This window comes from Metopolophium dirhodum, chromosome 7, assembly GCF_019925205.1.
Source record: "Metopolophium dirhodum isolate CAU chromosome 7, ASM1992520v1, whole genome shotgun sequence".
NCBI lineage: Eukaryota > Metazoa > Arthropoda > Insecta > Hemiptera > Aphididae > Metopolophium > Metopolophium dirhodum.
Window position 1 is genome coordinate 28136440 of NC_083566.1, and position 26073 is coordinate 28162512.

At 27.7% G+C, this 26073-nt stretch overlaps 1 protein-coding gene across 4 annotated transcripts; it reads right to left on the minus strand.

Annotated features, from left to right (window-relative positions):
- Positions 1-719: 719 nt before the first annotated feature.
- LOC132948322 (E3 ubiquitin-protein ligase HERC2) lies at positions 720-25066 on the minus strand. 4 transcript variants are annotated; one of them, XM_061018743.1, is made up of 76 exons: positions 24616-25066; positions 24379-24543; positions 22724-22955; positions 22405-22662; positions 22168-22335; positions 21997-22108; positions 21801-21932; positions 21535-21732; positions 21239-21462; positions 20975-21072; positions 20222-20326; positions 19959-20162; positions 19715-19884; positions 19364-19564; positions 19063-19303; positions 18871-18978; positions 18693-18780; positions 18443-18609; positions 18088-18243; positions 17847-18032; positions 17632-17767; positions 17430-17571; positions 17180-17362; positions 16957-17122; positions 16596-16722; positions 16327-16522; positions 16147-16216; positions 15944-16086; positions 15727-15863; positions 15482-15664; positions 14512-14785; positions 14253-14451; positions 14040-14194; positions 13772-13963; positions 13548-13686; positions 13263-13474; positions 13100-13205; positions 12487-12690; positions 11876-12408; positions 11610-11810; positions 11366-11513; positions 11139-11290; positions 10041-10238; positions 9415-9549; positions 9096-9308; positions 8845-9006; positions 8215-8445; positions 7903-8145; positions 7674-7829; positions 7327-7552; positions 7073-7267; positions 6922-7010; positions 6719-6856; positions 6484-6649; positions 6231-6407; positions 5964-6110; positions 5641-5883; positions 5364-5575; positions 5017-5282; positions 4719-4933; positions 4536-4636; positions 4363-4469; positions 4119-4296; positions 3824-3973; positions 3652-3755; positions 3492-3598; positions 3306-3433; positions 2880-3167; positions 2613-2811; positions 2298-2492; positions 1897-2031; positions 1654-1819; positions 1430-1593; positions 1208-1362; positions 1053-1142; positions 720-992 (listed from the first exon to the last, which is right to left on the minus strand). In XM_061018743.1, exons 1-76 carry the CDS (start codon positions 24791-24793, stop codon positions 849-851), a joined length of 13212 nt encoding a protein of 4403 aa, XP_060874726.1. In that variant the 5' UTR covers positions 24794-25066; the 3' UTR covers positions 720-848. The 4 variants fall into 4 exon arrangements, with proteins under 4 accessions (XP_060874726.1, XP_060874728.1, XP_060874727.1 ...); XM_061018745.1 differs by having other exon boundaries at positions 22015-22108; positions 24379-24546; XM_061018744.1 differs by having other exon boundaries at positions 13772-13960; positions 24379-24546.
- Between the last annotated feature and the right edge of the window lie 1007 nt (positions 25067-26073).

A 26073-nucleotide genomic window follows, 5' to 3' on the forward strand; every position in this document is an offset into this window, starting at 1 on the left:
TGAAGCCTCAAAATAATATTAGTAATAATTTTGTTGCCGGCAATTTTTTGGATGATTAATTCCCACAGATCAACTTAATGTCTTATATTGTAATAATTTCTAGTTCCGCCTATCTACTTGACCTTCATGTCAATAGATACTATTCGAAAACATACATATATATATATATATATATATATTTTGAAAATTGATATTCTCTTGTCCCAAATAATATCAGTGCTTTATTACAGTGCAACAATTAAATATTTTATTTAGCATTTTAGCTATTAAGTTTAAAGTCTTCTATATTCTGTCTAAAAGTATACTGGTTCTGTGATCTTTTTCCTCCTACTACCCATGCTGTTATGTGGGTGATGCAATTAGCCAAACGGAAACAGGTCGCTGCCCAGGGTATTCCACTTTGAGACAGAGTATAGATATATTAATAAATTATCAAGAAAATATACAAAAGAGATATGTTAGATCAAAGGTGTGGGTGTTTAGATTTGAATGCAGTTCAGTATAGGTAACAAATTTTGGACAGTTTGTTTGTGTTTAGGTATTTTTAGGTTTTTGGTGAATATATAATTTAAAAGTATAACTCTTAATAATTAATTGGTAAGTAGGTATTGATTACTTTTCAACAAGTGGTTTTAAGTTGTATGTTGTTGATTAAAATACAATTTTTAAATTTCATAATTACTTTAATTCAGTAATTTTTTTAAGTAGAAATACCTAAGTAAAAATATTAATAATGGACATTTTATATTTAAAGTAAAGAGATCTATTACATATTTATATTTATAATAAAAGTAAATATAAAATTAAAATATTTTATGTATAGCAAAATAAATAAAGATATTAAGATTTTAAGGATCGTCTTCACTGATTAAACTGTCAGTATCTACAGATGACCCATCCATACTTCTGGGTAATGCAATTCTAGCATAATCATCAGTGTCGATTGATTTACAAAAATGAATAGCATACTTAAGTTTTTCATTCATAACATCCTGTAATTCAGTAAAAAATATTATTGTTTAAGTAATTTTCATATTATTAAATATAGTTACTTTATTACTGTAGCGAGGAATTTTCAAAAGAAAAAAACATGTATAGCTTTCAGGCAAAAAATTATCGGCGGGCGAATAACGATCAATAACCTACAACAAAAATGTAATTCAAATTAAATAAAATAGTTGTAGAATAATAAATATAATCTACTGACATGTAGAACAAAATCACGGCCACGAAAATCTTCAATAGTCCTTGGTAGTCTTGTACGTCCCCAAACAAATCGTAAAAACAATGACCGCTCTTGGTTAGAAAATTCGCTTAAGATTTCCCAAAACCATTGAACTAGCTTATCATGAGCTTCAACACCTGTTCAAAAAAAATAATTATTTAACTGAACCTTTAATGAGATTCTAAAGCTACTATTATGATATACCTTTATATGTAACAATACTGAGTAACATGTTAATAGGTATTTCTGGTGACCCACAAACCATGGCTTCTAATTCACTACTTGTGAATATAGATAATAATGGTACTGGTATAACTCTGGCCATACCCTCTTGAATGATTTTCACTTGATCATTAAACTCCTGTAACCTATATAAATATATGTAAGTTAAAAATTATTTTTTTGGCTTTATTATAAATAATTATTACCTAAAGTTTAAACAAGCTTGTATGTATTCATGTTTATTATACTGTGTTACATGTTTATGTTGACTGCTTAAAACAACTGTGTGACCTGTGGAGGATGTAGTACAAAATGATATATCAAGGTTTGTAAATTCATCTTCTCCTTCTAGGTCTCGTACATACAATAATCCTAAAGGGTGTTCGTGTTTTATTAAAATGTATAACTATTACAATAAAACTTAGTATTACATATAAATATTAAATTACCAGGAACATAATCTTTATCAATTTCAATCAAATCGGTAGGCATAAGTTTCATGCCACACAATAGTTTCCACATAGGTTCAGCAAGATTTAAACTCAATGGACTACAGGTTCGTATTGCTATTCCAATTAATACACCTGTTAAAAAATAATTAGAAATATTAATTAATATTTAAAAATTTAAATAATACAAGAAACTAATTTTAATTTATTTATTGTTATAAGTCACACATAATAATAATTAATATATACTAATATACAATGCAATAATAAATACACAAATCAATTAAAAAATATATATATTATATAGAACAACTATTATTTTGTCTAAGTATCATTAAAAATATAATTAATGTTTAGTTAGTTAGTTTCTGACTTTTTAGTTACTATAATTTAATTCTTACCAAGAAATTCAAACATTTTATTATGAACTTTGGTTGTAGCTGATGGGTTCAGTATGAAACAATCTCGACTTGTCCCAGTATCTTCTCGGCCATTTGGTGTTTGTATCAATATTGGTAAGGATCCATTTTGTAACTCTTCACACATTTCAGCAATGCTTTCACTATATCCACCACCATAATCATCTACACTCTCACCTAGGAATATACATGCGTTCAAATTATTTTTTTACAGTCTACTAGTTTTTTCTTCTTTTAGTAATAACTGGTATCTGTTAGTAATCTAAAAATAACTTTTAATAAATATACGGAACTAACCAACAAACTGAACTTTCCATACACGATGATACAAAAATAAAGAATCTTCATCTAAAAAGTCCATATTGTTTACCATTTGTCCAAATACTGTATGTGAATAATCATTGCATGTTGATTTTCGTGTTTTACGTGTTCGAATTCTATTTAGTTCAAACATTGGTCCATGTCGCTGTTCTCTAACCATCGATAACTGAAGTACCTGAATACAAATTACAAATATTATCATCTCTATACTTTTTATAAAATGTACAGGAATATTTTTCATACTTTTTTAAATATGCTTTCTTTCACTGGATATACCATGTATGGTCGTATTGCATCTAAACTGATTTCTCCACGTATTGGCATAAATAATAATACAGTTTGATTGATTATGGTTGAAAAATGATGCAAAAATAGTAATCGATTTCTTAATTCATGTACACTGAATTCTTGTAATATATCATATTCTAAAGGTATTGTAGTTGGAGTTGAGTTATCTGTATGACAAGCTTCTTCGCTGGCCCATGCAAATGAATGGGCTGATCCACAACTCACTTGTTGAATGCGTTTCCCCTAATATATTTAAAATATAAAATAATGTTAATTAATTGTGTTTTACTCATTATATTTTTAATGCATATGATATACGATTTTAAACAGAAGTAATAATAACACAAATGTACATCTATATTTGATTAAATTTTAGTTTACCTTAAGAGCTGCAATAGGACGGGGCCTTGCTATTGGATGTGCTGTACCATCACCCAGTTGACCTTCATCATTATCTCCCCAGGCATAAACTTCTCCATCATCAGTCAATGCAAGTACGTGAAGTGAACCTAAATAATAAGGTGAATTATACTTATGAACCTTAAATAAAGTATAATTTGCTTAAACCTGTGGAAAATTGAACAATTTTTTTGCCCTGTAATCCACTGACTGGTTTTGGCTTGCGTACATGTTCACTAGATCCATGGCCAAGTCTAAAATAATCTCCTTTACCCCTAAAAATAAAAATATACAGTTTATAAATAGTAATAAAAGTTTTATTATTTACCATGTGTATAGTGTTCCATTTGCCGACAATGCAACTGAGAACTGTGATCCACAATCAATTTGAATGATTCCCTTGCCCGAAAGTGATTCAATTTTACAAGGTAACTAATATGTACAAATATTTATTTATTTATTTATTTATTAGTTGTATTTTTAGATTAAATTGTACATACTTTACATGATTCTGAAATATTGTGTCCAAGTTTTCCATAATCTCCATCACCCCATGACCAAACATTGTCATCTGAAGTGACACACATTGTTTGAGCATCTCCACTGCCACATGCAACTTTCACAACATGATAGTTAATTAAACCTTGAACCTGAAAAGACAATATTGAGCAGCTATTCTCTTATTTGTTGTCAATATTTATACTCTAGTGTCTATGTTATAATAAAGAATATTATTATTATTAAACTTAAGTAAAAATGTGTACCAATCATTGTTAATTAATATAAATAGTTTACCAATTTTGGGTATAAATAATCTTCATAATCGCCATGACCTAAACGTCCATATCGACCTTTCCCCCAAGTATACAAATGACCATAACGGGAAATTGCAGCAGAATGGAAACCACCACAAGCAATATCAATAATACATTTATCACTTAAGCTTTGTACCAGTTGAGGTTTTGAATGTGAACTGTAAAATTGTAAATATGTTATTGTAAGAAAAGTAAAATTGTTAGATAAAAATTAATTCACTTACACTCTATTTCCAAGCCCTAGTTTGCCATCATCTCCATCTCCCCATGCATATACTTCTCCAGTAGTTGATAAAGCTAAACAATGACGGCCTCCTGAATTGACAGTCACCTTAACAAAAATAATTACAAATTTGTAATATAATAACTATGTAATTGTTTTTTAAGAAAATAATACCTTAATTATGTTGTTAAGACCTTGGACAAGTTGAGGAGTGACTACATAAGGGTTTTTTGGATTATATGGACCGATACCAAGACGTCCACTTTCGGTATATCCTATATTATGTACAAGTATATTTATAAACTGATATTATGTATATTATTCAATTTGGACAATAATTTTTTGTTATTTAAATACCTGAAGCGTATACTTTTCCGTATGAAGTAACTGCAAACATAGTTTGCTCTCCTCCAATAACTTGAGTAGGCTTCAAAACAGACAAAGAATCACATGCCAATGGTTTTTTAACTTGACTAGAATCCATACATGCCAATTGACCTCTATGATTGTGACCCCAAACATACACCACTTGACCATTTCCTCCCCAAGTCATATTCCAATCGTCAGGTTTACTTAAAAAAAAATAGAAACATAGTTTTTGTATTTCATAGGATAAATTATAATTATCAATTTATATTATATTTATATAAACTACCTATTTAACCACTGTAACAGTTGTTCATCATGTTCTTTTGTAAATTTTAAGTTGTTAATAAATATGTGTTCACCATCTTTATCATAACTTTTATCAATGCATTTTATTTTTTTGTGCACTTGATTAATAAATTCTTCCGGCAAATGTTCTCGATTAATCAAAGCTCCAGCCACATCAATACCGAAACAGTAATCAACAAACCAAGACGCATCAAAATGCCAGAAACGTAAACTACTGTTTAACCATTTCATCATATACACTAAAGTCTAAAAAAAAAAAAATTATGTACATATTAAAATTAATCAAGTTTTACTTTAATATTTTAGACAGGAAAGTAAAATAAATACTTTAAAATATTCAGAATAACATAGTTGTTTTCCACATAATACAGCTGTTTCTTCATATTCAAACTGCTTGAACATCAAATGTTCAGTGCGAACAAGTATATCAGCTACACAACCCTCTCCGTATGGTAAAACAAATAATTCATAGGCCAGATCTCGATAACGTTTGAATATCACACTCAGATTATTAATACACCAAATTCTTTCTTCAAGAGCTATTCCATAATGTTTTAAGTATTAATAGAGATAATTTTAAAGTAAAATTATGTATTTTTCATACTTAGTGTAGTTAAATGTAATGACAACATCAATGTGGCAGTAAGTCGTTTAGTAAGTGTTATATCGTTTTGTCGTTTTAGACATTCTTGCAGTAGACTACGGACAACTGGTAAACATGGCCGAGAAAGTACTTCACGGTCAGTACCACTTTGTCTTGTTAAAGGCATAATTGGATACACAACAAAACGCCAGCCCCAACCATTTAATGATTTGTCACTCATAAATTTCCAATGAAGTTCATCACCTTATAATTGTATGTACATATAATATATTCAATATATTATTATACTATTAAGTATTAAATATTAAATAAAAATTACTAACGTTGAATGAATAATGGCATAGTCCATTCTGTATCTCTTCCTGATCGGACACTGATAACATTTTCAGCACCATCCATTAATGTTAATGTATCTTTGAGTTTTTCAGTTGAACAGTTTTGATTGAACTCAATATATAAAGCAATTGCACCTAATGAAAAAACATTTTTAAACTTCAGATAATATATGTTACAATAGTTTGTAAAAATGTATATAAAAATGTTCATCTGAATATTTTTTATGATAGTAAAAATTTAACATGTTGAAATACCAGGTATAGATACATATCCAGACAGATAGGAGTCATCCTGATAAGGATGAGAACTCTCCTGAACTGTATGTTTTGAAGGCGGTGACACTAGGAATGAGCAATGGGAGTAAATAGCTTCCATCTCTGACACACAGTATTCCAATAATAGTTTTATATGTTTGTTAGAGTATATAAAAGCTGAAAAATAAGTGTTTTGTATATTATTATCCAACTTATGTATGTAATACATAGTTGAAAAGATCACTGTTCTTACAAATAAAAGTGTTTATTAAAATGCATTCTGCAGTTGGGCCAAGCCTATAAACAGAAGCTAATTTTGCTAAGTCCAATAACAGTCTGACGTTTTTTTCATCCAATGTACTTAAAAAACTATCAATTGTTTTATGGGCAAGCAATGATGTATCATTTAATCCAATCACCTGTAAAATAAGATTCAATTTAATAATTTTTAACAAACATTTTTTTTAAATAATTGAACAATCATTTACTTGATTTTTTGATTTTATAGTAGCAGCAATAATTGACATAGTGTTGGTAGCCTTTGAAGACAATGTACTAGCTGATGTGGTAAGAGAAGATGGAATATGTAATGAATTTTCTATACTATCTGGGGTTACCACATTACTCTAAAATTGAAATCACTAATAATTATATGTTGCCATTATATAAAATTCCAAATATATTTACGTACTAAATGTAAGAGATTTACATCTAAAACTGGAGCTGGAGCTTCACCGCCGCCTTGATCTGATTGGATTATTTCATGATTTATGTTTACATCTAAAAATGTATGAAAATTAATTGAGAACTTTTGAAAAACTGATTAATGAATACAGTTTTACCATCAGTAGAAGGTGACATAAGAGCAGCAAGTACAATTTCTCGAGCTAATGTAATTCGTAGAGCATTTAAGACGTGTTGAAGAGCATTTTGCTTAGCAGCAGCAGAGTCTAATGATAATATGGTCCTTGATAAGGATTCCTTTTCGCAATTGTTTTGATCTTCTTCAATTTTTATTTTAGTTTCAACATTTTCATCTAATATTGAATAATATTGAATATATAGTAAATTACATGCATACATATTAAATACATACTTAAAGCTGTAGCTCCCATTGAATCTTTTATTCGATTAAACTGCACATGTTCATGAGACATCAGTAAAGGTAATACTGGACATTTCCAGGCAATAGATTGGGAAGAACCACAACCAACACGATTTATTTTTATATTATTGAAATTAGTAACTAATCTAGGTTCTTGGTTAGCATTTGTTGTACCGTTACCTTGTTGACCATGATCATTATCACCCCAACAATAGACCTGAAATAATACTTAATAAGATTAAAAATGGAAAATATATTAAATATATATCATAATTCATAAATATTAACAATTAAAACATAAATGTAACAAAACATATTTGAACTTAAATACAACTTACATCCCCTTGTGTAGATACAGCAATACAATGTAATGTACCAACAGCAATATGATCAATTGTAACCAATTTCAGTTGATTAACTAGAGTTGGTCTTCTTACATGTTCACCTCTACCCAATCCTAACCTGTAGTACTCGCCTTTACCCCAAGTCCACACCTAACAATGGAAATAAAATAACAAATATATATACAAATATTTAAAAATGTAAAAATAAAAATAAATATTTTACTTGACCGGTTGCAGTTAGTGCAACAGAAAATTGGGCACCACATTCTATTTGTACAACTCTATGACCAACCAATCTTTCTACTTTTTGTGGAGTACAACAACCATCACTACCACCTCTACCAAGTTTACCAAAATCTCCATCACCCCATGAATAGACATTACCCTCACTGTCTAAGGCAAGAGTTTGAGCGTCTCGACTCCCACATGCTACTTGAGTAATATTTTTTCCAATAAACTCCTTGACCTATAATAGATAAAGAAATATATTACATACATGTTTAATGTTAATTATTAACATAATTTAATAATTTACAAGTTTTGGAGTATGTTGAGAAACTTCATCACTGTGTCCTAATCGACCATACTGTCCTTGACCCCAAGTATAAAGTTCTCCATCAGAGGTGATTGCTGCACTATGAGCACTACCACAAGCTATATAAAATACTCTTTTGGCCAGTAATGTGTCAATAAGTTTTGGTGTGTCCAAAGTATGTGTATCACCATGACCAAGTTTACCGTCTTCACCATCACCCCAAGATAAAACCTGCATAATTAAAATAACAGTTATATATTGAAAAAGCTTTAAATATTGAAAATGTATAAACAAAAAAAACATTTTTCGACAAACATGCAAATATGAATCTAACTGAAGAGATTAAAAACATGTTTTTATAATTCAATCAAAATATTTTTAGTCACATACAAACAAATATTTATTTGAACAATAAAATTGTAGAGATTATGAGTAATCACACTTGTATGTAATAATATGCATCGGTTCAAAATTGAGCGTCTAAGAAGTTACACGTGGAATATACCACCAATCAGTATCACATTTTTTTTTTTAAGATTTTTGAAAGTTGAGTGAATTACCGCAAATTATATTTTCATAGAAATTATTCAATTATAACTATAGCCTATGAGAAGAACAATAACAAATTACTTTTCCATCAAGTGATAATGCCATTGCATGTTTTCCACCAGAATGCACAGCTACAGTTTTGATAACAAATTGGCTGAGACCCGGTATTTGCCGTGGAGAACTAACTTTACCACAGAATGGTATACCTAGCCGACCACCACTGCTATCTCCACACACAAACACCTAAATTAACGATTATGATGAGTAAATCAATCAATATTATAAAATGATGATTACTATAGTTATACTACTTCAGTTATACTAAGTTATACCTTTCCCTCATTTGAAACAATAAATAATGATTTTGATCCTCCAACAATTTCAATTGGCTTGAGTGCAGTCAGTGCTTCATTAAAAGTTGGTCTTTTTACCTTAGATCCATTCAATCCTCCTAATTGTCCCTTATCGTTTAAACCCCAAACATAAACAGCGTATTCAGAATCCACTCTGATTTTTGATTCTGCTTCTGGTTGAGGTGGAAATTCCTAAACATACACGAGATAATAAATAATAGAAACAACTGATTAGTGAACAATAATAACAATATTTTAAATTTATTTTTATTAATAATTAAATCTATTTATTCGTTACTTGTACAGCATCAAATTGAGGTGTTAATGAGTTTGATACAAATTCTTGATTAATTATCATCACATCAATTTTCAATCCGGTTATAATACAAGTTTTTTCATTAGTTCGCATTATTATTTCAATACATTTATGGCACTGAAATTAAATTAATTTAAACAGTTTTATTTTAATTATATAGAAATAAAAGCTAACATGCACACACATTTTTGTAATATATAACATTAACAATATTATGGTATTTTAATTGTAAACTATAAATTGATAGTTAAAATATTGTTACAATTTTAAGATAGACAACAAGTTCTTATAAAGGGTTATTTCATTCCAAACTGAAAGTATTTCTATTAAATATGAACCTACAATATTGATACATATGAAATACATTTTCTAACTGTAAATTTTGTGATGTTCAAATTTCAAATGCACATTTGAATGAATTTTTGGGTTGTAACTTCCGAGCTCTAGACTATTAACTTACAATTATCTCTACCAGGTAGATTATTGGTAGCTGAACAATTACCCAGAAGTGAAGGATTAGTTAAGTTCCAGGTGCAGAACTATATTATTTTTATCTTTTCCAATATGTTATAATAAATTAATATATTAATCACAATATTTCAAATTACCTTATTCACTGAATGTAAAAGTTGTAAAGTCCGATCCAAAGAATTTATAATAACACGATTTACTTCTTCCATCATATTAAAACATACTCCAGCATTCACAATTACAAATAATGGTTTGCAATTCTCATTTTCTTCATCTAATTTCATTAACAAAGAACGAATTGCTATATTTGGCCGAAGCTCCAATTTTATCCAATGCTAAAAAAAAGACAAATAATTAAAGCATCAGAAAAAAGAAAAAAATATATTATACTACAGACCCGGACAACCCATTTCTAATTAAATTTTTAAATTTCTTATTGTTTATTTTTAAATTTTATTCCCATGTGCCAAGGTACACACATGCTTTGAGTATCGCAAACCCAAAATGAGATTGAAATTGCCTATTTTTAGCTCATTATATTAGTTACTTAATTGTATGAATTTTGAAAACAATACATTTCCAAATTCACAACATGGAGTCTTGGAAGCCATATTAATTTATTAAATTGAATATTGCGTTACACAGATTAGGCAACGAGCACATGAAAAAGTAGAACTTAAATAAATGTATGAGACGTATAATTTCTTAAGCAGTAAAGGCAATTTAATTTAGTTTAATTTTGGTGTTACCTAACCATAAAGGCTATAAAAAACAAATTGGGATAAGTAGGTTCCCAAAAACCTAAAAACCTAAAAACGTGAGTTATATCAGAAGTGTATCAATATTATTCACCATTAGAGAGTAACGCTAAACATTTTTTATTAGATGACAGTAGATCTCAATGTTTGAACATGTTGCATTAATCAAATATCTATTATCCGATGGTACATTTAATATCAAACTACCTCTTTTTGTCTAAATTAGATTTTGATTTTTTATGTAGATATAAAAGAATATATAAATATAAACTTATGATTGGTTATTAAAATTGTGATATTATTAGTTTTTTTTAAGTTGCCACTGTATATCTCAACAGAATTTAGCAATAAACAATTGTAATGGTAAATTTTTGCTAATGAAAAATGGACTTCAGGCAGATATAGGTTTATGCCAAAGTGGTCACACCAAATTTTCCTAGATCAGTAAATTAACAAGTTGCAACGTTTTTATCTTACAACTCCTTTTGGATTCTCACTGGTCCAGCGACTATCTGATTTCCAATCGAATAAATTTGTGAGTAGATTTTCTTCAGCAGAAGAAGTACATTTTGTAATCAATTCTGAAATTTGTTCTTTATTTGGATGATTTGATATTATACTATTTTTATCTGAAAAAAAATTATAAACAGTTAATTTATTTTGATCAAATAATAAAATTAATGATTAGGATTATTAATATTTACCATCATTAGATTCTTGAGGTAAGTTTATTTTTTCATTTAGTTTATTGTTGTCTATAGAATCACATTCACACGGTGAAGTGCCATAATCTATTAATTCTATATGAATATATCGTACCCAATATACAATGCCAATAGACTTCCAGTCCACCTATAAATTCATTAATAATACATTTATGATTTATTATGTTTATTATTTAAGTTTTGGTTATAAGCTAATACATACAATTCATAATTTTAAAAATACCTTGATATTGAGATCATGTAGTCCGCCATCTCTCATAATTTTAATAACTTTACCTTCACATCCAACATTAATACTTTCATACTCTCTACAACAGCGTACAATCATGCCTACATCAACAGCATATTTTACATAGTTTGCATATCCATCAGCACTGTCAAAATCATTGCGTCTTTTAAATGTTACTTTTTCGTCATTGGTAGCCTATAAAATTAAAAAAAAAAATTTTAAATAAATTGATAAACAATATGTGAAACACAAAAATTTACATTTTCAGGACACTCTTCTGTTGCTGATGATTCATCTCTATCAGAAAAATCTTCATATGATGATAAAGTGTCAGTGACATCTGATAAACATTCATTTTTTCCTTCCATTAATAAGGCAACTAATGCATCTAATGATGTGTAACCATGTGCTTCAATAGCACTAAATACGCATTGCTTATTGAAACCCAAATCAGATAATTGCGCCAACAGCATATTTAATGTACTTTTTGAAAAATATTTCGACCATTTAAAATGTCTCACAGAACTAGATTGAATGTCAACTGTTAAGTACTGAGTTAAATTTATGGCTGCTTCTTCTAATTCTTTTTTTGAGTATTCTGGTTTTATCGGAGAGGGTTGAACAGCTTTAGATAATATTAATTGAAATAAGTTTTTAGATTTCCCATCACTTGTTGTCAGTTGTGTTAGTATTTTGCGAAGCAATATTCGATTTTGTAACAGAGCATTAACAACTTTTATACCAGCTAATAATGCCTTTTGATAGCAAAGAAGAGATTCATTGACTAATCCCCCTAGAATAAATAACAAGAAAAATAATAATATTTAAAATAGTTTTAAATACATTTTAATTTGGTTTTATTATATTCTACCTGTAACAGTTTTAAAACTTTGATTATTAATTACTGCAGAAAACATTGTTGTCCATGTATAAAGCATAGATTCTGATATAAAGTCCATAGAAATTGTACAACTTGGAATATGTTCTATGTCTTTGATGAAAAAACTTTCGATTTTCCCAGTGCTGTGTACTAGTACTTTGAGTTTTCCTTTTTTCTCAATACTCATTACAGTAGCTTCAATTAAATATAATTATTAAAATATATTAATTTAAAAACTTTATTATGTGGACTCATATAGAAAACTTATTACTTAAAAACGTATTACTAAATATATTTTTATATGAAAGAAACAAGCAAACAAGAAAAATAAGATTCAAAAATAAAATTCAAGATTTTAAGCTACAAATCATACCTTTAAGTTTTAATTTAACTTCACCTAAACTTAAGAGGTGACATACTATTATAATGTATAATCAACTAAAATATAATTTATTTTTTCTTGTATCGATATTCAATATTGTCTTTTAAATAAGCATGTATTAACAATGAGAACTATTTAATGTGATAAAATATATTGGAGTTTCTTATAATTATATTCATTACATATATATTATATTTATAATAAAATTCTAAACCAACAAACCTTCAGTATCTCCGTTAATCACATTTCCTCCAATTCTAGGTCGATTATCAAACCCCCCAATAACCATTAGTGAAGCCATTGCACTATACGATAAACCTTGTAGTTTCTATAAAATAACAAGAAATTATTTTGAGTATAGATAAAAATAATTATTTTTACTTACAAATATATTTTTTTCAAGAATGGGATTTGCCAAATAATCAGTTGCTGATATTATATTCAAAACAATCAGAGAATCAAAATAAGGAGGTGAATCATTGGTGTTTTTTGATACTGTACTTTTGTTGTTATTATATAATGTACGTAATAAAAGAATACATTCTTCTGCAATGGTGTTTGAACATGAAGCAGTTAAAGGCACTGTTGGTTTACCATCTTCCTCAAACATAAGTACGTTAATATATAAAATAATAATAATCAAAAATTATATAAAAACTTATATATTTACCAATTACATCATATTTGGAGTTACTTTGTAATACTGAAGATCCAATTACCTCCATAAGAGTTTCTACTACAGATGTAACAATGGACGAATCAGTAATTTCAGGTGTAATCAAAAGTTTTATTAATTGTATGGTTTGTACCTTTGATAAATTATAAATATTACACACATAAAATAAGATGAATTTTAAAATACATATTAAGAACAGTATAGTATTGTATATAAACCTGGGTAGTCAGAGTGGTAGATACTGTTGGTGAATGAGAAATAATTGATAAAAGCATGTCAATCCACTGTTTACATGCAAATTGCTGTTTGTATTCATCAGATATTTTTGAAATGATTTTTAATAGAGAAATGTTGATCCATTCAGAATGAAAAAGTGTGGCATTTGAAATATTAGAATTTAGCCAACCCTTCTAGAAGTCAAAGATAATATTATCATAGGTTATACAAATATACATTTACTATTAATGAAAGAAACATTAATTTCACCTCTAAAGTATTATAATAATACTTTGAGAGAACTTGAATTGAATTTTCTTTCTTAATTGAATGAACAGCACTTGATAATGAAAGACAGTTCAGAAATTTTATCATGATACATTTGAGTATATCAAATGGATTTTCTGTTGAGTTTTCGTGTATTTCTATAAATTAATTCATTAACATTATTTTTGAACAATAAAAGATTAAGTAAAAACTTACCACCATTATTTGTGCAAGATACATTACAATCAGATTCTTCATCGTCTCCCGCATCTAATCCAGGTGCTAGCTTAAGATCGTATTTTCCTTCTTTACCCATTCTATAAGAATTAGAAACTCCGTGGTCCCAAAGAACTCTAATCCAACCATCATCTCCTACTTTACTAACAATTTGACCTTCACCAGGAGGTAATCCATCCTAAAACATTAAAATTCAACATAATATAAATTATAATATAGTCAAGCTATGATTTTATACTTGATTTTCCCATTTCCAGTCTTCGCCGCGAACAACCCTAGCACCTAATTTTAAGGAAGGTATGATATCTGCTCCCCGTAAACACTTAATTTTGTTTAAATCCTCTTCGTAAATAATCTGCTTTGTATTTATTTTTTCAATTGGTCGTTTTGCAGCAAGGTCTAAGACATTAATAATGGAGTTAATAGCAGATAATATGCTAGAGTTAATCAACAGACTGGATTCTTTTTCATTTAAAATTTGTGTTATTGATCCAAATGTTGCAATAGCAAATCTAAAAATATATTTGTTTATAACACATTTAATTTAAAATATTTAATATATGGCTGTCATGTATGTATGCGGTCTACCAGCAAACACGCTTTACCGACCAATGTTATTTGCTAAAGAATGTGATCTATCAACAACCAACCGGCCGGTTTTTACATGGGCTTATGATCTTTGATAGATATGGTCTAATCTCTTTTCTTTGGTTAACACTACATATATTATCTTTATGACCTTATACTTTATTATCATAAATTATGACTTTCGATAACAATGCTTCGACATTTCGTAAAAGTATGGACGCTCAGTACGTCACTTATTGCAGGATACTTCAATTTATTCTAAAAATTATTTTGGTACTCACGCAGTCACACACTCAATATGTTGCCAAAATATTTTTATTTAATCGTAAGTAGTGATGAATCAACCACTAATTTTTTAATTAAAAAAATGTTTTGGAAAACGATGAAAATACCCAATGTAATAAGTGTAGAAGTGAGATGAATTTGTGCAGACATTTAGAAAGGGACAAGGAAAAGAGAGTTTCACAACACAAACGAAAAGAATGTCAAACAACTTTTTATTCTTTTTTTGTGGAATTATCCTATTAGATTTTAAAGAATGTTTTATTTCATTTTTTGCTGGTAAACTACATATTATATGATAGCCAATTGCCAAAAATATTATAATACTATTTAATTACCGGCACCAAGTCATTTTTTTTATGGTGGTTATTTTATCTCGAATCCCCACTGATTTCTGAATTTCTCCTATTTGAGATACGAGCATTTTAATTTGCTCCAAGGCACATCTCATGAAATCACATTTAGCTATTAAAAGCTTAAGTTTATAAGTCACCGATACAAGTTCTACTTCATTATTGTTTCTGTAACAGTAGCATAAATTTGAATTTAAAACTATAAATATCTTATGATTATATGTATTAACCTTGATGTAGGACTGTTTGGTGATGCGGATAGCCAACCTGATATAATACTATATTTTACAGAACTTATTGATGTAGGGTTCTTAAATAGTTTATAAACAAGTTCATAGCCAGTTTGTATCATATTACATCTATCTATCTAATTTTACAAAATGTACATAGATATTAATAAATAGTAAAGTACCAAGGTAAGGTTAATAAGAAAATATTCTAACTTACTTCTGAGTGTAATAAATTCCTTAATTCATGGATGTTAACATTTGATAGAATAAATGATAAAATTATTTTACTTATTTCCATCCGATTATGTTTATTGGATTTCAATTCTATATCATTTGTATCTTTTATTTGTTCAGAAACACCTTATAATAAAATATATAAAAATTAAAATCAAACTAAAAATGTATGGTTGGTAATAATACCATTTTGTAAATTATCTGGAGCTGGTACATATTTTACATTGGGTATTATAACAAATTTGTTCATATCTTCCTATGGAATATACAACATTATATAACATAAATATATTAAATATATTTTAATATACAACATTATCATTTTTCATTAAACATCAAAATTGAACATCAAACAAAATTACTCACTTCGTCATTTGAAATACTTTGTAATGGAAGATTTTGGTTTCGAGCTTTATGGTTTCTAACATTTTTCTTTGTTTTTATACTAGAAACAACAGAGTTAATCACTGTTTTCCATCGAGATTCAGCTTTTAAAATAGGTAATTTTTTAGCTGCAGTTATTTTAGAAGACAAAATTGGACTTAGTTCATTTAGTAAAAACCTAAAAAGTTATATAATATTTTATATGATAGAAATACTAAATATACTACTTGAATATGATTATTATAACAGACCTGCATCGATCCAAAATAGGGGAACATGTTTCTTTATAGTTTAAGTTCATATCCTGTTTCATTTTGAGAATTTGTATTTTAATTTGACCAAATAATTTAAATATAATTTCCAGTGGAACTGATTTTTCTGTGAAATTAATTTATAAATTACAAGTAATTTTTAAATAAAAAATATATGATGAGAGTCCACAATTGCTATACTAGTATATTATTTTAAATTAAAACTTTGCTTATTTAAATAAAGCATATATTATTTCCACTCCAATATATCTTTAGTCTTAACGAGATTAAATTTGGTTTTAATAATATTCATTTTCAGAATATGTTATGTTTTATTGATATAAGTTTATTTATTAATTACCTCTTTTATTAATTTCAGCTGTATTTAAATTTAAATGTTTGACTAGCACTTTAGCTAAATTTTGAATAATTTCTTCAACAGGGTGATCGGGCCCATATTGTATTTGACTATCAACTGATTTACAACTTTCCTTATATGTTAATATTAACATTTTTGCACATTCATCCTAATTAAAGAAATAGTATTAAATACAGGTTTGGATTAAAATTAGTTTTTTACTCACATAATTATTATTTTTACTATCATCAATACCGGCTCGTAATAAAGGAAACCAAATTTTAAAACATTGATAACTACAATGAGGTTGGGATAAAGTAGTTAGCCAATGTGCATGAAGCCCCAACAAGTAACCAAGAGTTCGATGAATGTCTAAAAGCAGCGGTTCTGTCAAATTTGATTCAATAGGCTACACAAAATATGTAATGATATATTATATTCAAATAAGGTAATTATAATGCTTATTAATTACTTACTTCAACTATGTCCTCATCTGGATCTAAATAATTTCCAACAAAACAGGACTGTAAAGTTTCCTTGGGCATTTCAGTTAGTACATGTTCATAAATAGATGACGAATGTAGCATAGTGACAAATGAATAATTCATTTCACTGGATCTGAATATTGTTAAAAATAACTTTAGTAAGAATAATATAATACAAATAACCTGAAAATACCTTGTTTCTTGTATATCATAGACTTTTTTATTAAACACTACCCAGTGTCCTCCATTCCTGTTATGATTTTCTAGATCAGGTTTTCGAATTAACATAACATCTTCAACATTTTTATACCACGTATTACAAGTATGGCCTGTTGATATAATGTAAATTGTATTTAATTATAGGGAACCATTATATACTAAAAGCAATGTTTAGTTTTAAATTCTTACTAGAAAATCCAGGCCAGGACAAATTATCATCTTCTTCACGTTCCAAATTATTAGTCATCAAATTGAATGCATCCAAAGCATTAAGTAAGGGTATGAATAGATCAAACCAATCCGTATTCCGTAAGAACAGAGGGTTTTTTTGATGGACCATAATTAAGCTTATTAAAAGCTCCATAAATAACTTGTCTAAAAAAGATAAATATTAAAACTAAATAATGAGAAGTTAAATTTAACAACATACCAAATCCAGTTACACTTATAATTTTTGTGATAATTTGATAGTGCTTAGAACTTCGAGATGCTACATGATTTGCAAGTCGAACAGCTTGACAGGAACGCTTGACGAAATGACTTAAATATTTTGAAAGTAGCATTTCAGCTCCTTGATCATCCATACCTTAAATATCCATTTAAAAAAGATATATATATATATAGTAATATTATCTTTTGTTTTTTAATTATACTATAAATATTAAATATCATTATAATTATATTTAAATAAAAGGTTCAGGTTCAGATAGATAATTATTTTGTTTATAAGAAAATGTTTTAACAAAATATATATTTTTTTAAATCATACATAAATCTATAATTACCCAATCCACAATGGCATTTATCATCTTTATTTCTTTTTTTACGATAAATTGACATTATTAAAAGTCTTTGAAAAGTCATTATAAATTTTAAGCTAGGAGATTGGTTGAAATTGTTTGAAGGCACTTTTACAGTATGGATTTGTGTTGAAAGACTTGTGAAGTAATTGCTTTAATTAAAAATAAGTATTAACATTACATTATTATAACTCGTAAACTTCAACAATAGAGAGTATTACTATAATTTACATACTTAAGTAATTGAGAGACTATAAAACAAAGAGATATGTTTGTTCCATCAAAATTATGTTTAAAGCTTTCAAAATGTTGAATATTTTCACCTTTAAAAATAAATAAATATAAAACAAAATTATTTTGAATACAATGATATTAACAAATATACACAGTATTATCTAAAATAATATACTTACGTTGAATAGCTTTTTGTAAAAATGAGTGAAGAATATTGTCACCTAATAAACTATTTGTAATAAGATTTATCATAAACTCTTGATTACCACTTATTGATTGGGATTCATCTAAATCAATGAAATAGTTTTAAATGATTGGAAAAATGTTTAACTATTAAAACCAATAATGTGTTCATAATAAAATATGCATACCATTTGGTGAAGTCAAAGGTTGTAATATAGTACATAACATATTAGCTCTTTCATTTGGAGTTTGAAATAGTATAAGCCATCCAACTTCTAAGGTTTTTTGAGCCGCTAACTTAACAGTATTTATTACTTTTGTGTTTGATGCTAAGTCAGTAACTGTTTGCCGTATACTTAATAATAACTTTGAGCTTCCAATAAGCCCAACAGTGTCAGCACTTACATGATTGTTAATCATTGAATGAAACTATTAACAGAATAATTTATTAAAAATAATAATATGTTACATTTAAAGACTTAAATTTACCTGTAAAGTAAGTAAATGTAATACTGATATTAATACACATTCTTGCTGTTGAGAAGGTGGCCAATCAATATATGATTTATATGCTTTAAATTCATTAGATAAAAGTTGTTCTAAATAATTTAATGTTTGAATTTGTAAGTCTGTTACAAATGATGTAGATGTTCCCACATTAAACTCTTCACAATCATACCAAGCAAAACACTTCAAAATTTACAAATAAGGTAAATTAATTTATAGATAAATTAGTACATCTTAATTCACTAAAAAGATTATATTATGTACAACTAACAAGCCAGTATTTTAATTATTATTTGGGATTAAATAAATATGTATTGTAACAATTATATTTACTTGATTTGGGCTACAAGCAATTTTTTTCACTTGTCTATTCATTAAACACTTGACAGGTCTACATTGTGTGGTGTTTTCATTGTCTAATTGACCCCAACAATAGACTTGGCCTGTAGCAGTCAATGCTAGTATATAATCATCTGCTAATGAAAGAGATGTAACTTGTTTACCTGTTTATAGATATAATTGTATAGAATAATGATCACATATAAAACACATTTATATATATATAATAGAAATTCACCACTTAAAAATTTGACTTCCTTAGGTCGATTGACACGAAATGAGTTATTGTGACCTAACATATTATTGTTACCTCTTCCCCAAGTAAACACATTGTTAGCACAATCAATAACAGCATTTACATCATTATGACAATATATTGATACAATTTCATAATCAAACACAATCATGCTGGGTATTACATTTAAAGATTTATCATCACAACCTAATAAAAAAAGTATCATACAAATATTAAAAAAGACAGGACAGGTTTGAAAAACAAACCTCGGTCAGAGTTTCTATATTCAAATGAAAATACGTATCCTTCTTTGGATAAAGCCAGTGTATTATTAATAGATGATCCACAAGAAACTTTTGATACATGCCATTCTATCAAAAATAGGTTAATGCATGTATGATGTAATGTGGTAAAAGACTCATTAATTAGTAATTATTATAGATCGCGGATTAATACACACTAAAGATGCTAAAATATTCATAAATATATGCACTATAAAAAGTTAAAATATGCACTCAAAAAGTAACAAAAAACAACATTTATTTTTTCAAAAATCATAATCATAAACATTTAGTAAATAAATAATACCAATGGGCCGAGATCTGAAACAATATTTTCTTATCTTAGTAAGTACCATTAGCTAAATATCAAGATATTGTAACTGAGAGACATACACGGGAAATCCATACATACATAATATATCAATTTATTTCAATGTAAATTAAAAAATATGAAATCATTATTTGTCTCTTTAAATTTGTATCAACATTTCTAGAAAATTCCTAAATTTGCAGTAAAAGATGAAAATTCAATTAAAAACTAAAAAGTTTAAATCCTTAAAAAATCAAAAGTCCAAATATGCTTGAAGATATACGAAAAATTTTTTGTATCATAATCAATATCTATGACATAAAACAAATGTTGTGCTTACTTAGCATATCAGATGATAAACCAGAATAAATAATATGAATTGTATAGAAATCCACGCTCTAGTTATTAATATTTAGGTAGGTAATTACCTGAAATAGATTTAACTAACTCTGGAGTATAACAACAATTACTACTGTGTAATATTTTACCCCACATGTACAATTTACCATCCTCAGTAACAGCAGCACTAAAATAATTTAAAGTTGTATATTATGTATACTTTATATAATACACAAATTAGACTAATTAATTTTTATTTAATGTAAGAATATAACATTTATCATTATAGACCATAACAACAATTATAAGTTTATAGAAATAGATCATTATTAACATAGACAATTAATAGTTACCAGAAATCTTTTCCACATGAAACCATAACAACTATAAGTTTAGAAAATGCTACAATTGGTTCTGGAGTAGGAAAAGAAGAATATTTTTGACCATGGCCTAAAGCGCCAAATTCATTTACACCCCAAGAGTACACTTCTCCTTTTTGAGTAACTGCTAAGTATGTTTCATCATAAACATCAACAGATTTCATAGGTACATTCATCATTTGTTTTTCTTCAAAATTCTAATCATATAATTGTTGATTTTTGAATTAATTGAAACAATATTAAAAATTAATTATAAAAATTCAAATTACCAACGAATCAATTGAATAGCTAATAAAATGCAAAGTTCCACTGGTCGTTACCACCAATATTTCGTTTCTTGAACACACTACAGACTCGACATGCAAACGCTCAAGGGTTAATATTACTTTTTTTTTGGTTTCAGGATAAAATTGTTTACCCCAATACTGTACTATATTCTTTTTATTCTTAATTTCATGCACTTTTCTCTATTATTTAAAAAAATTTAATTTTACCATCAAGTTTAATTAAAATAATATCATATAGTTTATATTACTTGAAGCGTTAAGTAAGTGACAGCTATTTGGTCTAAAAATGCTAAAATTATTACAGCTGTTTGTTTCATGCCAGTAGGTTCTGGATTATCAGCATCACCAGTAAATCTTAAAAAACTTTTTGTTACATTATCCTAAAATAGTATAACAGATACATATTAGATTAGTATATATAACAATGCAAGAAAAACAGAATACTTTATTTGAATGATTCACATCATAGTTGAAATTGTTTTGAATTCTTGATACTACCCAATTTAAGCGACGGAGTGTTATTGTAAGTAAATTATGTAAATGTCTACTGTAAATTCTAAAAATTAAAAATATGTTATATTATTCAAAATATGAATAGATAAAAGTAAGAATTACTTGTCACAGTGTAATCCCAATTCAAAAAACATTAGTACACATTGTAATATTTGACTAAGTGACTTTTTTTGCAGTCCTAGTTCTAATGAAAGACATAAAGCAAATTGTCTGTCAGTATTTGGAATGTGATTTACATTAATAATTTCTTTTTCGGATACATTGATATTTCTAAAAATACAATATAATTTTTTTATTAAAATAACATTGATGAGATATAAATGTATTAATTTTAAATACCCATTGACTACTTGAAATAGGAACTTTGATGATCTTTCCAGAGTTTCGATCCAGAAAGTAGGAACATTGCTATCATCTACAAGATAGTCTTCTGGAATACATTGCAGTGCTTCTAGTGAGTCTTTAAGCATTTGTGTGCATAGATCAGAGTTATTGCCTGATCGCCAAGTGCTGACTAGAAATCCAAATGAGAAGTTTAATGCTGTCTGTGTACCAATTTTAGCAAATAAAGACATTTTCTCATCATCATTAGTATTGCTAACAAATGCAAAAACAATTAACAGTATTAATTAATAAAAATTGTAAAAATACTATTTACTTTTTTGTTTTAATTGCATTTTTACAACTTTGGTGCATCATTATTGATTGAGTTTGATTATTTGAATTAGATTGAAAAAAAGAATCTCTGTAAAAAGCACCGAAGTAACGGGAAGCAATAGCCATCCGAAGTTGAGTTCGATTGAAAAATAATGTTGAATAACATATATCTTCACATAGTTTCCTTTGTTCAGACGCAAATACAGATATCAACGATTTTACATCATCTTTATCTAAACAAAAGATATTAAATCAAAGTTCAGGTATATAATTTATTATTGTTATATATTTATATATATGGACTTTGGTAACGACTAGGCGATGCCAGTAATGCCGGTGCACACCCGTCATTGTGGGAAATCGGTATATATATTGGTAATTCACTGATAAGTTTAGTCAATGTCATTTATTGATATTTTCTTAGCTGGTTACTTATAGATTAGTTATCTTGATTTATCACATTACCTCTTCTCTTTGACAAAATAATCGTACATGCTTTCAGTCGTGTTGCAGTATCGTTGTGATGTGTGTGATCTTATAATTTTTTTATAATGGAACTAGCCGATATACATAAAATTTGAATGAATCAATTGATTGAATATTGTTATAATACCATAACAATAAATCATTTTTAAGTGTCGAGGAATATAATAGATAGCTGGAAGAAGTAAAACATTTCAAAACTTCTTTGAATACACCGGGTTTAAAGACAATTTCTAATGATTATAAAAATATTCGTAAGCACGCTATAATAACAAGAAGTGGGAAATATTATCTTATTTAAAGTGTAAAAGATACTACATCGGATATAATTTATTATGTAACTAACGATGATTTGTTTGATACATGTCATACTTCTATTGGCCAAGATGGTCAAGATAGGATGAAACTTAAAAAAAAATATTGCAATATTATAAAAGAAGCCATTATGACGTATTTGGAACTTTGTATCCACAGCGAGAAAAAATTGTCAAATAAAAAAAGAGGACTAGTTTCCAAACCTATATTACATAAAACATTTATTTCACATGCACAGGTGGATCTTCTCCAAATTTATTGGCTGTTGTCACAGATGTTCAAGACGGTTTGCACAAATTATGTCAGCAAATAAATTTAAAAATGAGAAAATTATAAAAAAATAAATTATTTTTATTTATATAATTTTAGATACAGAAAATGGTTTCTTCAAGCACAGATACACATGAATGGAAATAGTTCCATGTGACGAAAACTTTCTTGATTTGAAGAAGACAACAAATTCAGTGTAAGAAAAGGAAATTACTCTCCTGGCTACTGGGCAAAACAATATTGCTGGGAGTCAGGGATATCAAAAGTGTCATTGTAAAACAAAATGTCAAAATAATCGATATGCTTGTCGAGCAGCTAAAAAATTATGTAATTTGAAGTGCCATAGTAGTTTATTTCGTGAAAATAAATAAAATATATTAGTATGATAATAATACATAGTTTTGTCGATTTAAGTTATATTTTAATAAATACATGAAATATTACCCACATTGAATATCAACTGAAGGCATTTAATATATTGCCTAGCCGTTGTCCTTACCTAATAAGCCACTGTTAATATTGACTAGTCATTAATGATAATAGCCGATTTCCAACATTGACAGTAACATATACATATGAATAACTTACTACAATTAGGTTTCCACATTAGAGATTCAAACATTTGTTTGGACTTGAGTGTTTCACTGACATCATCAGATTTACAAGAAATACAATTACACACCTTGTCAGATGGGTCATCTTTACATGGGCAGTTTACTGCCCAAAGACCAATATAATATCGTCCAGATGGTTCTACTAAAAGAAAACAAATGTTTATTTGTAATTAAAATGTACATACATTCAATTACAGTGGACATGTTAAACCTTTTTTTGAATGCAATAAATTGCTATTGTCCACAGGCATCAGTTCAGAATCTTCTATCATCTCGTTCCAATAATTGGTAAGTTGGTTTTCGTCCAATGCCTCATGAAGTTCTATTGCAAGCCATTTGGGATCAAAAGCGGTCTTTTGCTTTATAGTAAATTCGATTTTAGTACTCATTTTGATTTTGATTGGAGTAGTGGAATCAATAAATACAAATAATTGTTAATAATTCAATAAATTATCCAAACAGTTCAATCAGTAAGTTGTAAAAAAACATTTTTTTTTTTGTTTAACATTACGTCGGATGGCTGTCGAACATTATTAACTAATTGATTACAACTTAACTCTTAAGTAAAAAGTTCAAAAGCAGTATTTCATCTCGGGATTATTATTTTATACCTATCTTAGGTGTATTGAACATTCATATTTTTTTAAATTTTGACCGTGTTTGTAATTTTAATTTCTTATCACCTAAAATCAAATCAATAGCACGATGAAGAGCACGGTCTAAGAAGATAAGGTATTGACCGTGTTTTGAACGAATGGCAGGAAAAATTGTTGTAGAATCCATGACGTCATAGCCCATGAAACTATGATAAAATGAGGATATCAATGATTCAATGCTTTGTTTTTCAACAGTTGAATAAAATTTGATTTTACTTAATTTGGGTACTCAATCAATAATTTACCGCTGAATATCAAATATCGAAAAATAATAAGTTTAAAAGCTCATAAAAAAGTAATGTAGCTTATTGGTAAACTTTTTTTTTTAATTAAGGTAGGTAAATTTGGGAGGAGTCTTCTTTCAACATTTATAATGTAAGCTTTAAAAAGTAAACCATTTATGAATTTCTAACTGAAAAATTTCTTTGAACTCACATTTTTGAAACTTATAAGGAATCTTGTATTACATTTTTAAGTTTTTATCGAAAATTGTTTAAAAAAAATTACAAATTTCTGAAAACTAAGTATCCCAAATATGAAAATGTTACTATTTATGTGAAATGCTAATATAAATATTTGGTGAAAATTTCAAAGGTCTACGGTTATTAATTTTTGAGTGACACTAAAATATAAAATCGATTTCCTCAAAAATCGATTTTGCATAAAAATTATCACTTTTGTTTAGTTTTTCTCTACTCTTTCTAAAACTACTTGGAAGTTTCAATTTTGACCTCCAAAAGTACCATAGTAACTAGGTTCACTTTTCTATCAGAAAAGATGCTGATCTCAAAAATCAAAGCATGCTTACTGCCTTACTATCCAAAATGTTGCTGATAATTTGTTGAATTTGGGAGACACCCCCCTACCCTCCCGCAATAGACTATTGACTATGATTTATGATAAATTTAATATAATCCTTTTCGTTCATTTTATTTTCTGGGCTATTTAAATTCTGGCTTTTTATAATTCTGTAATATTATTTTCTGTAATTAAACATTCGACTATATCTACAT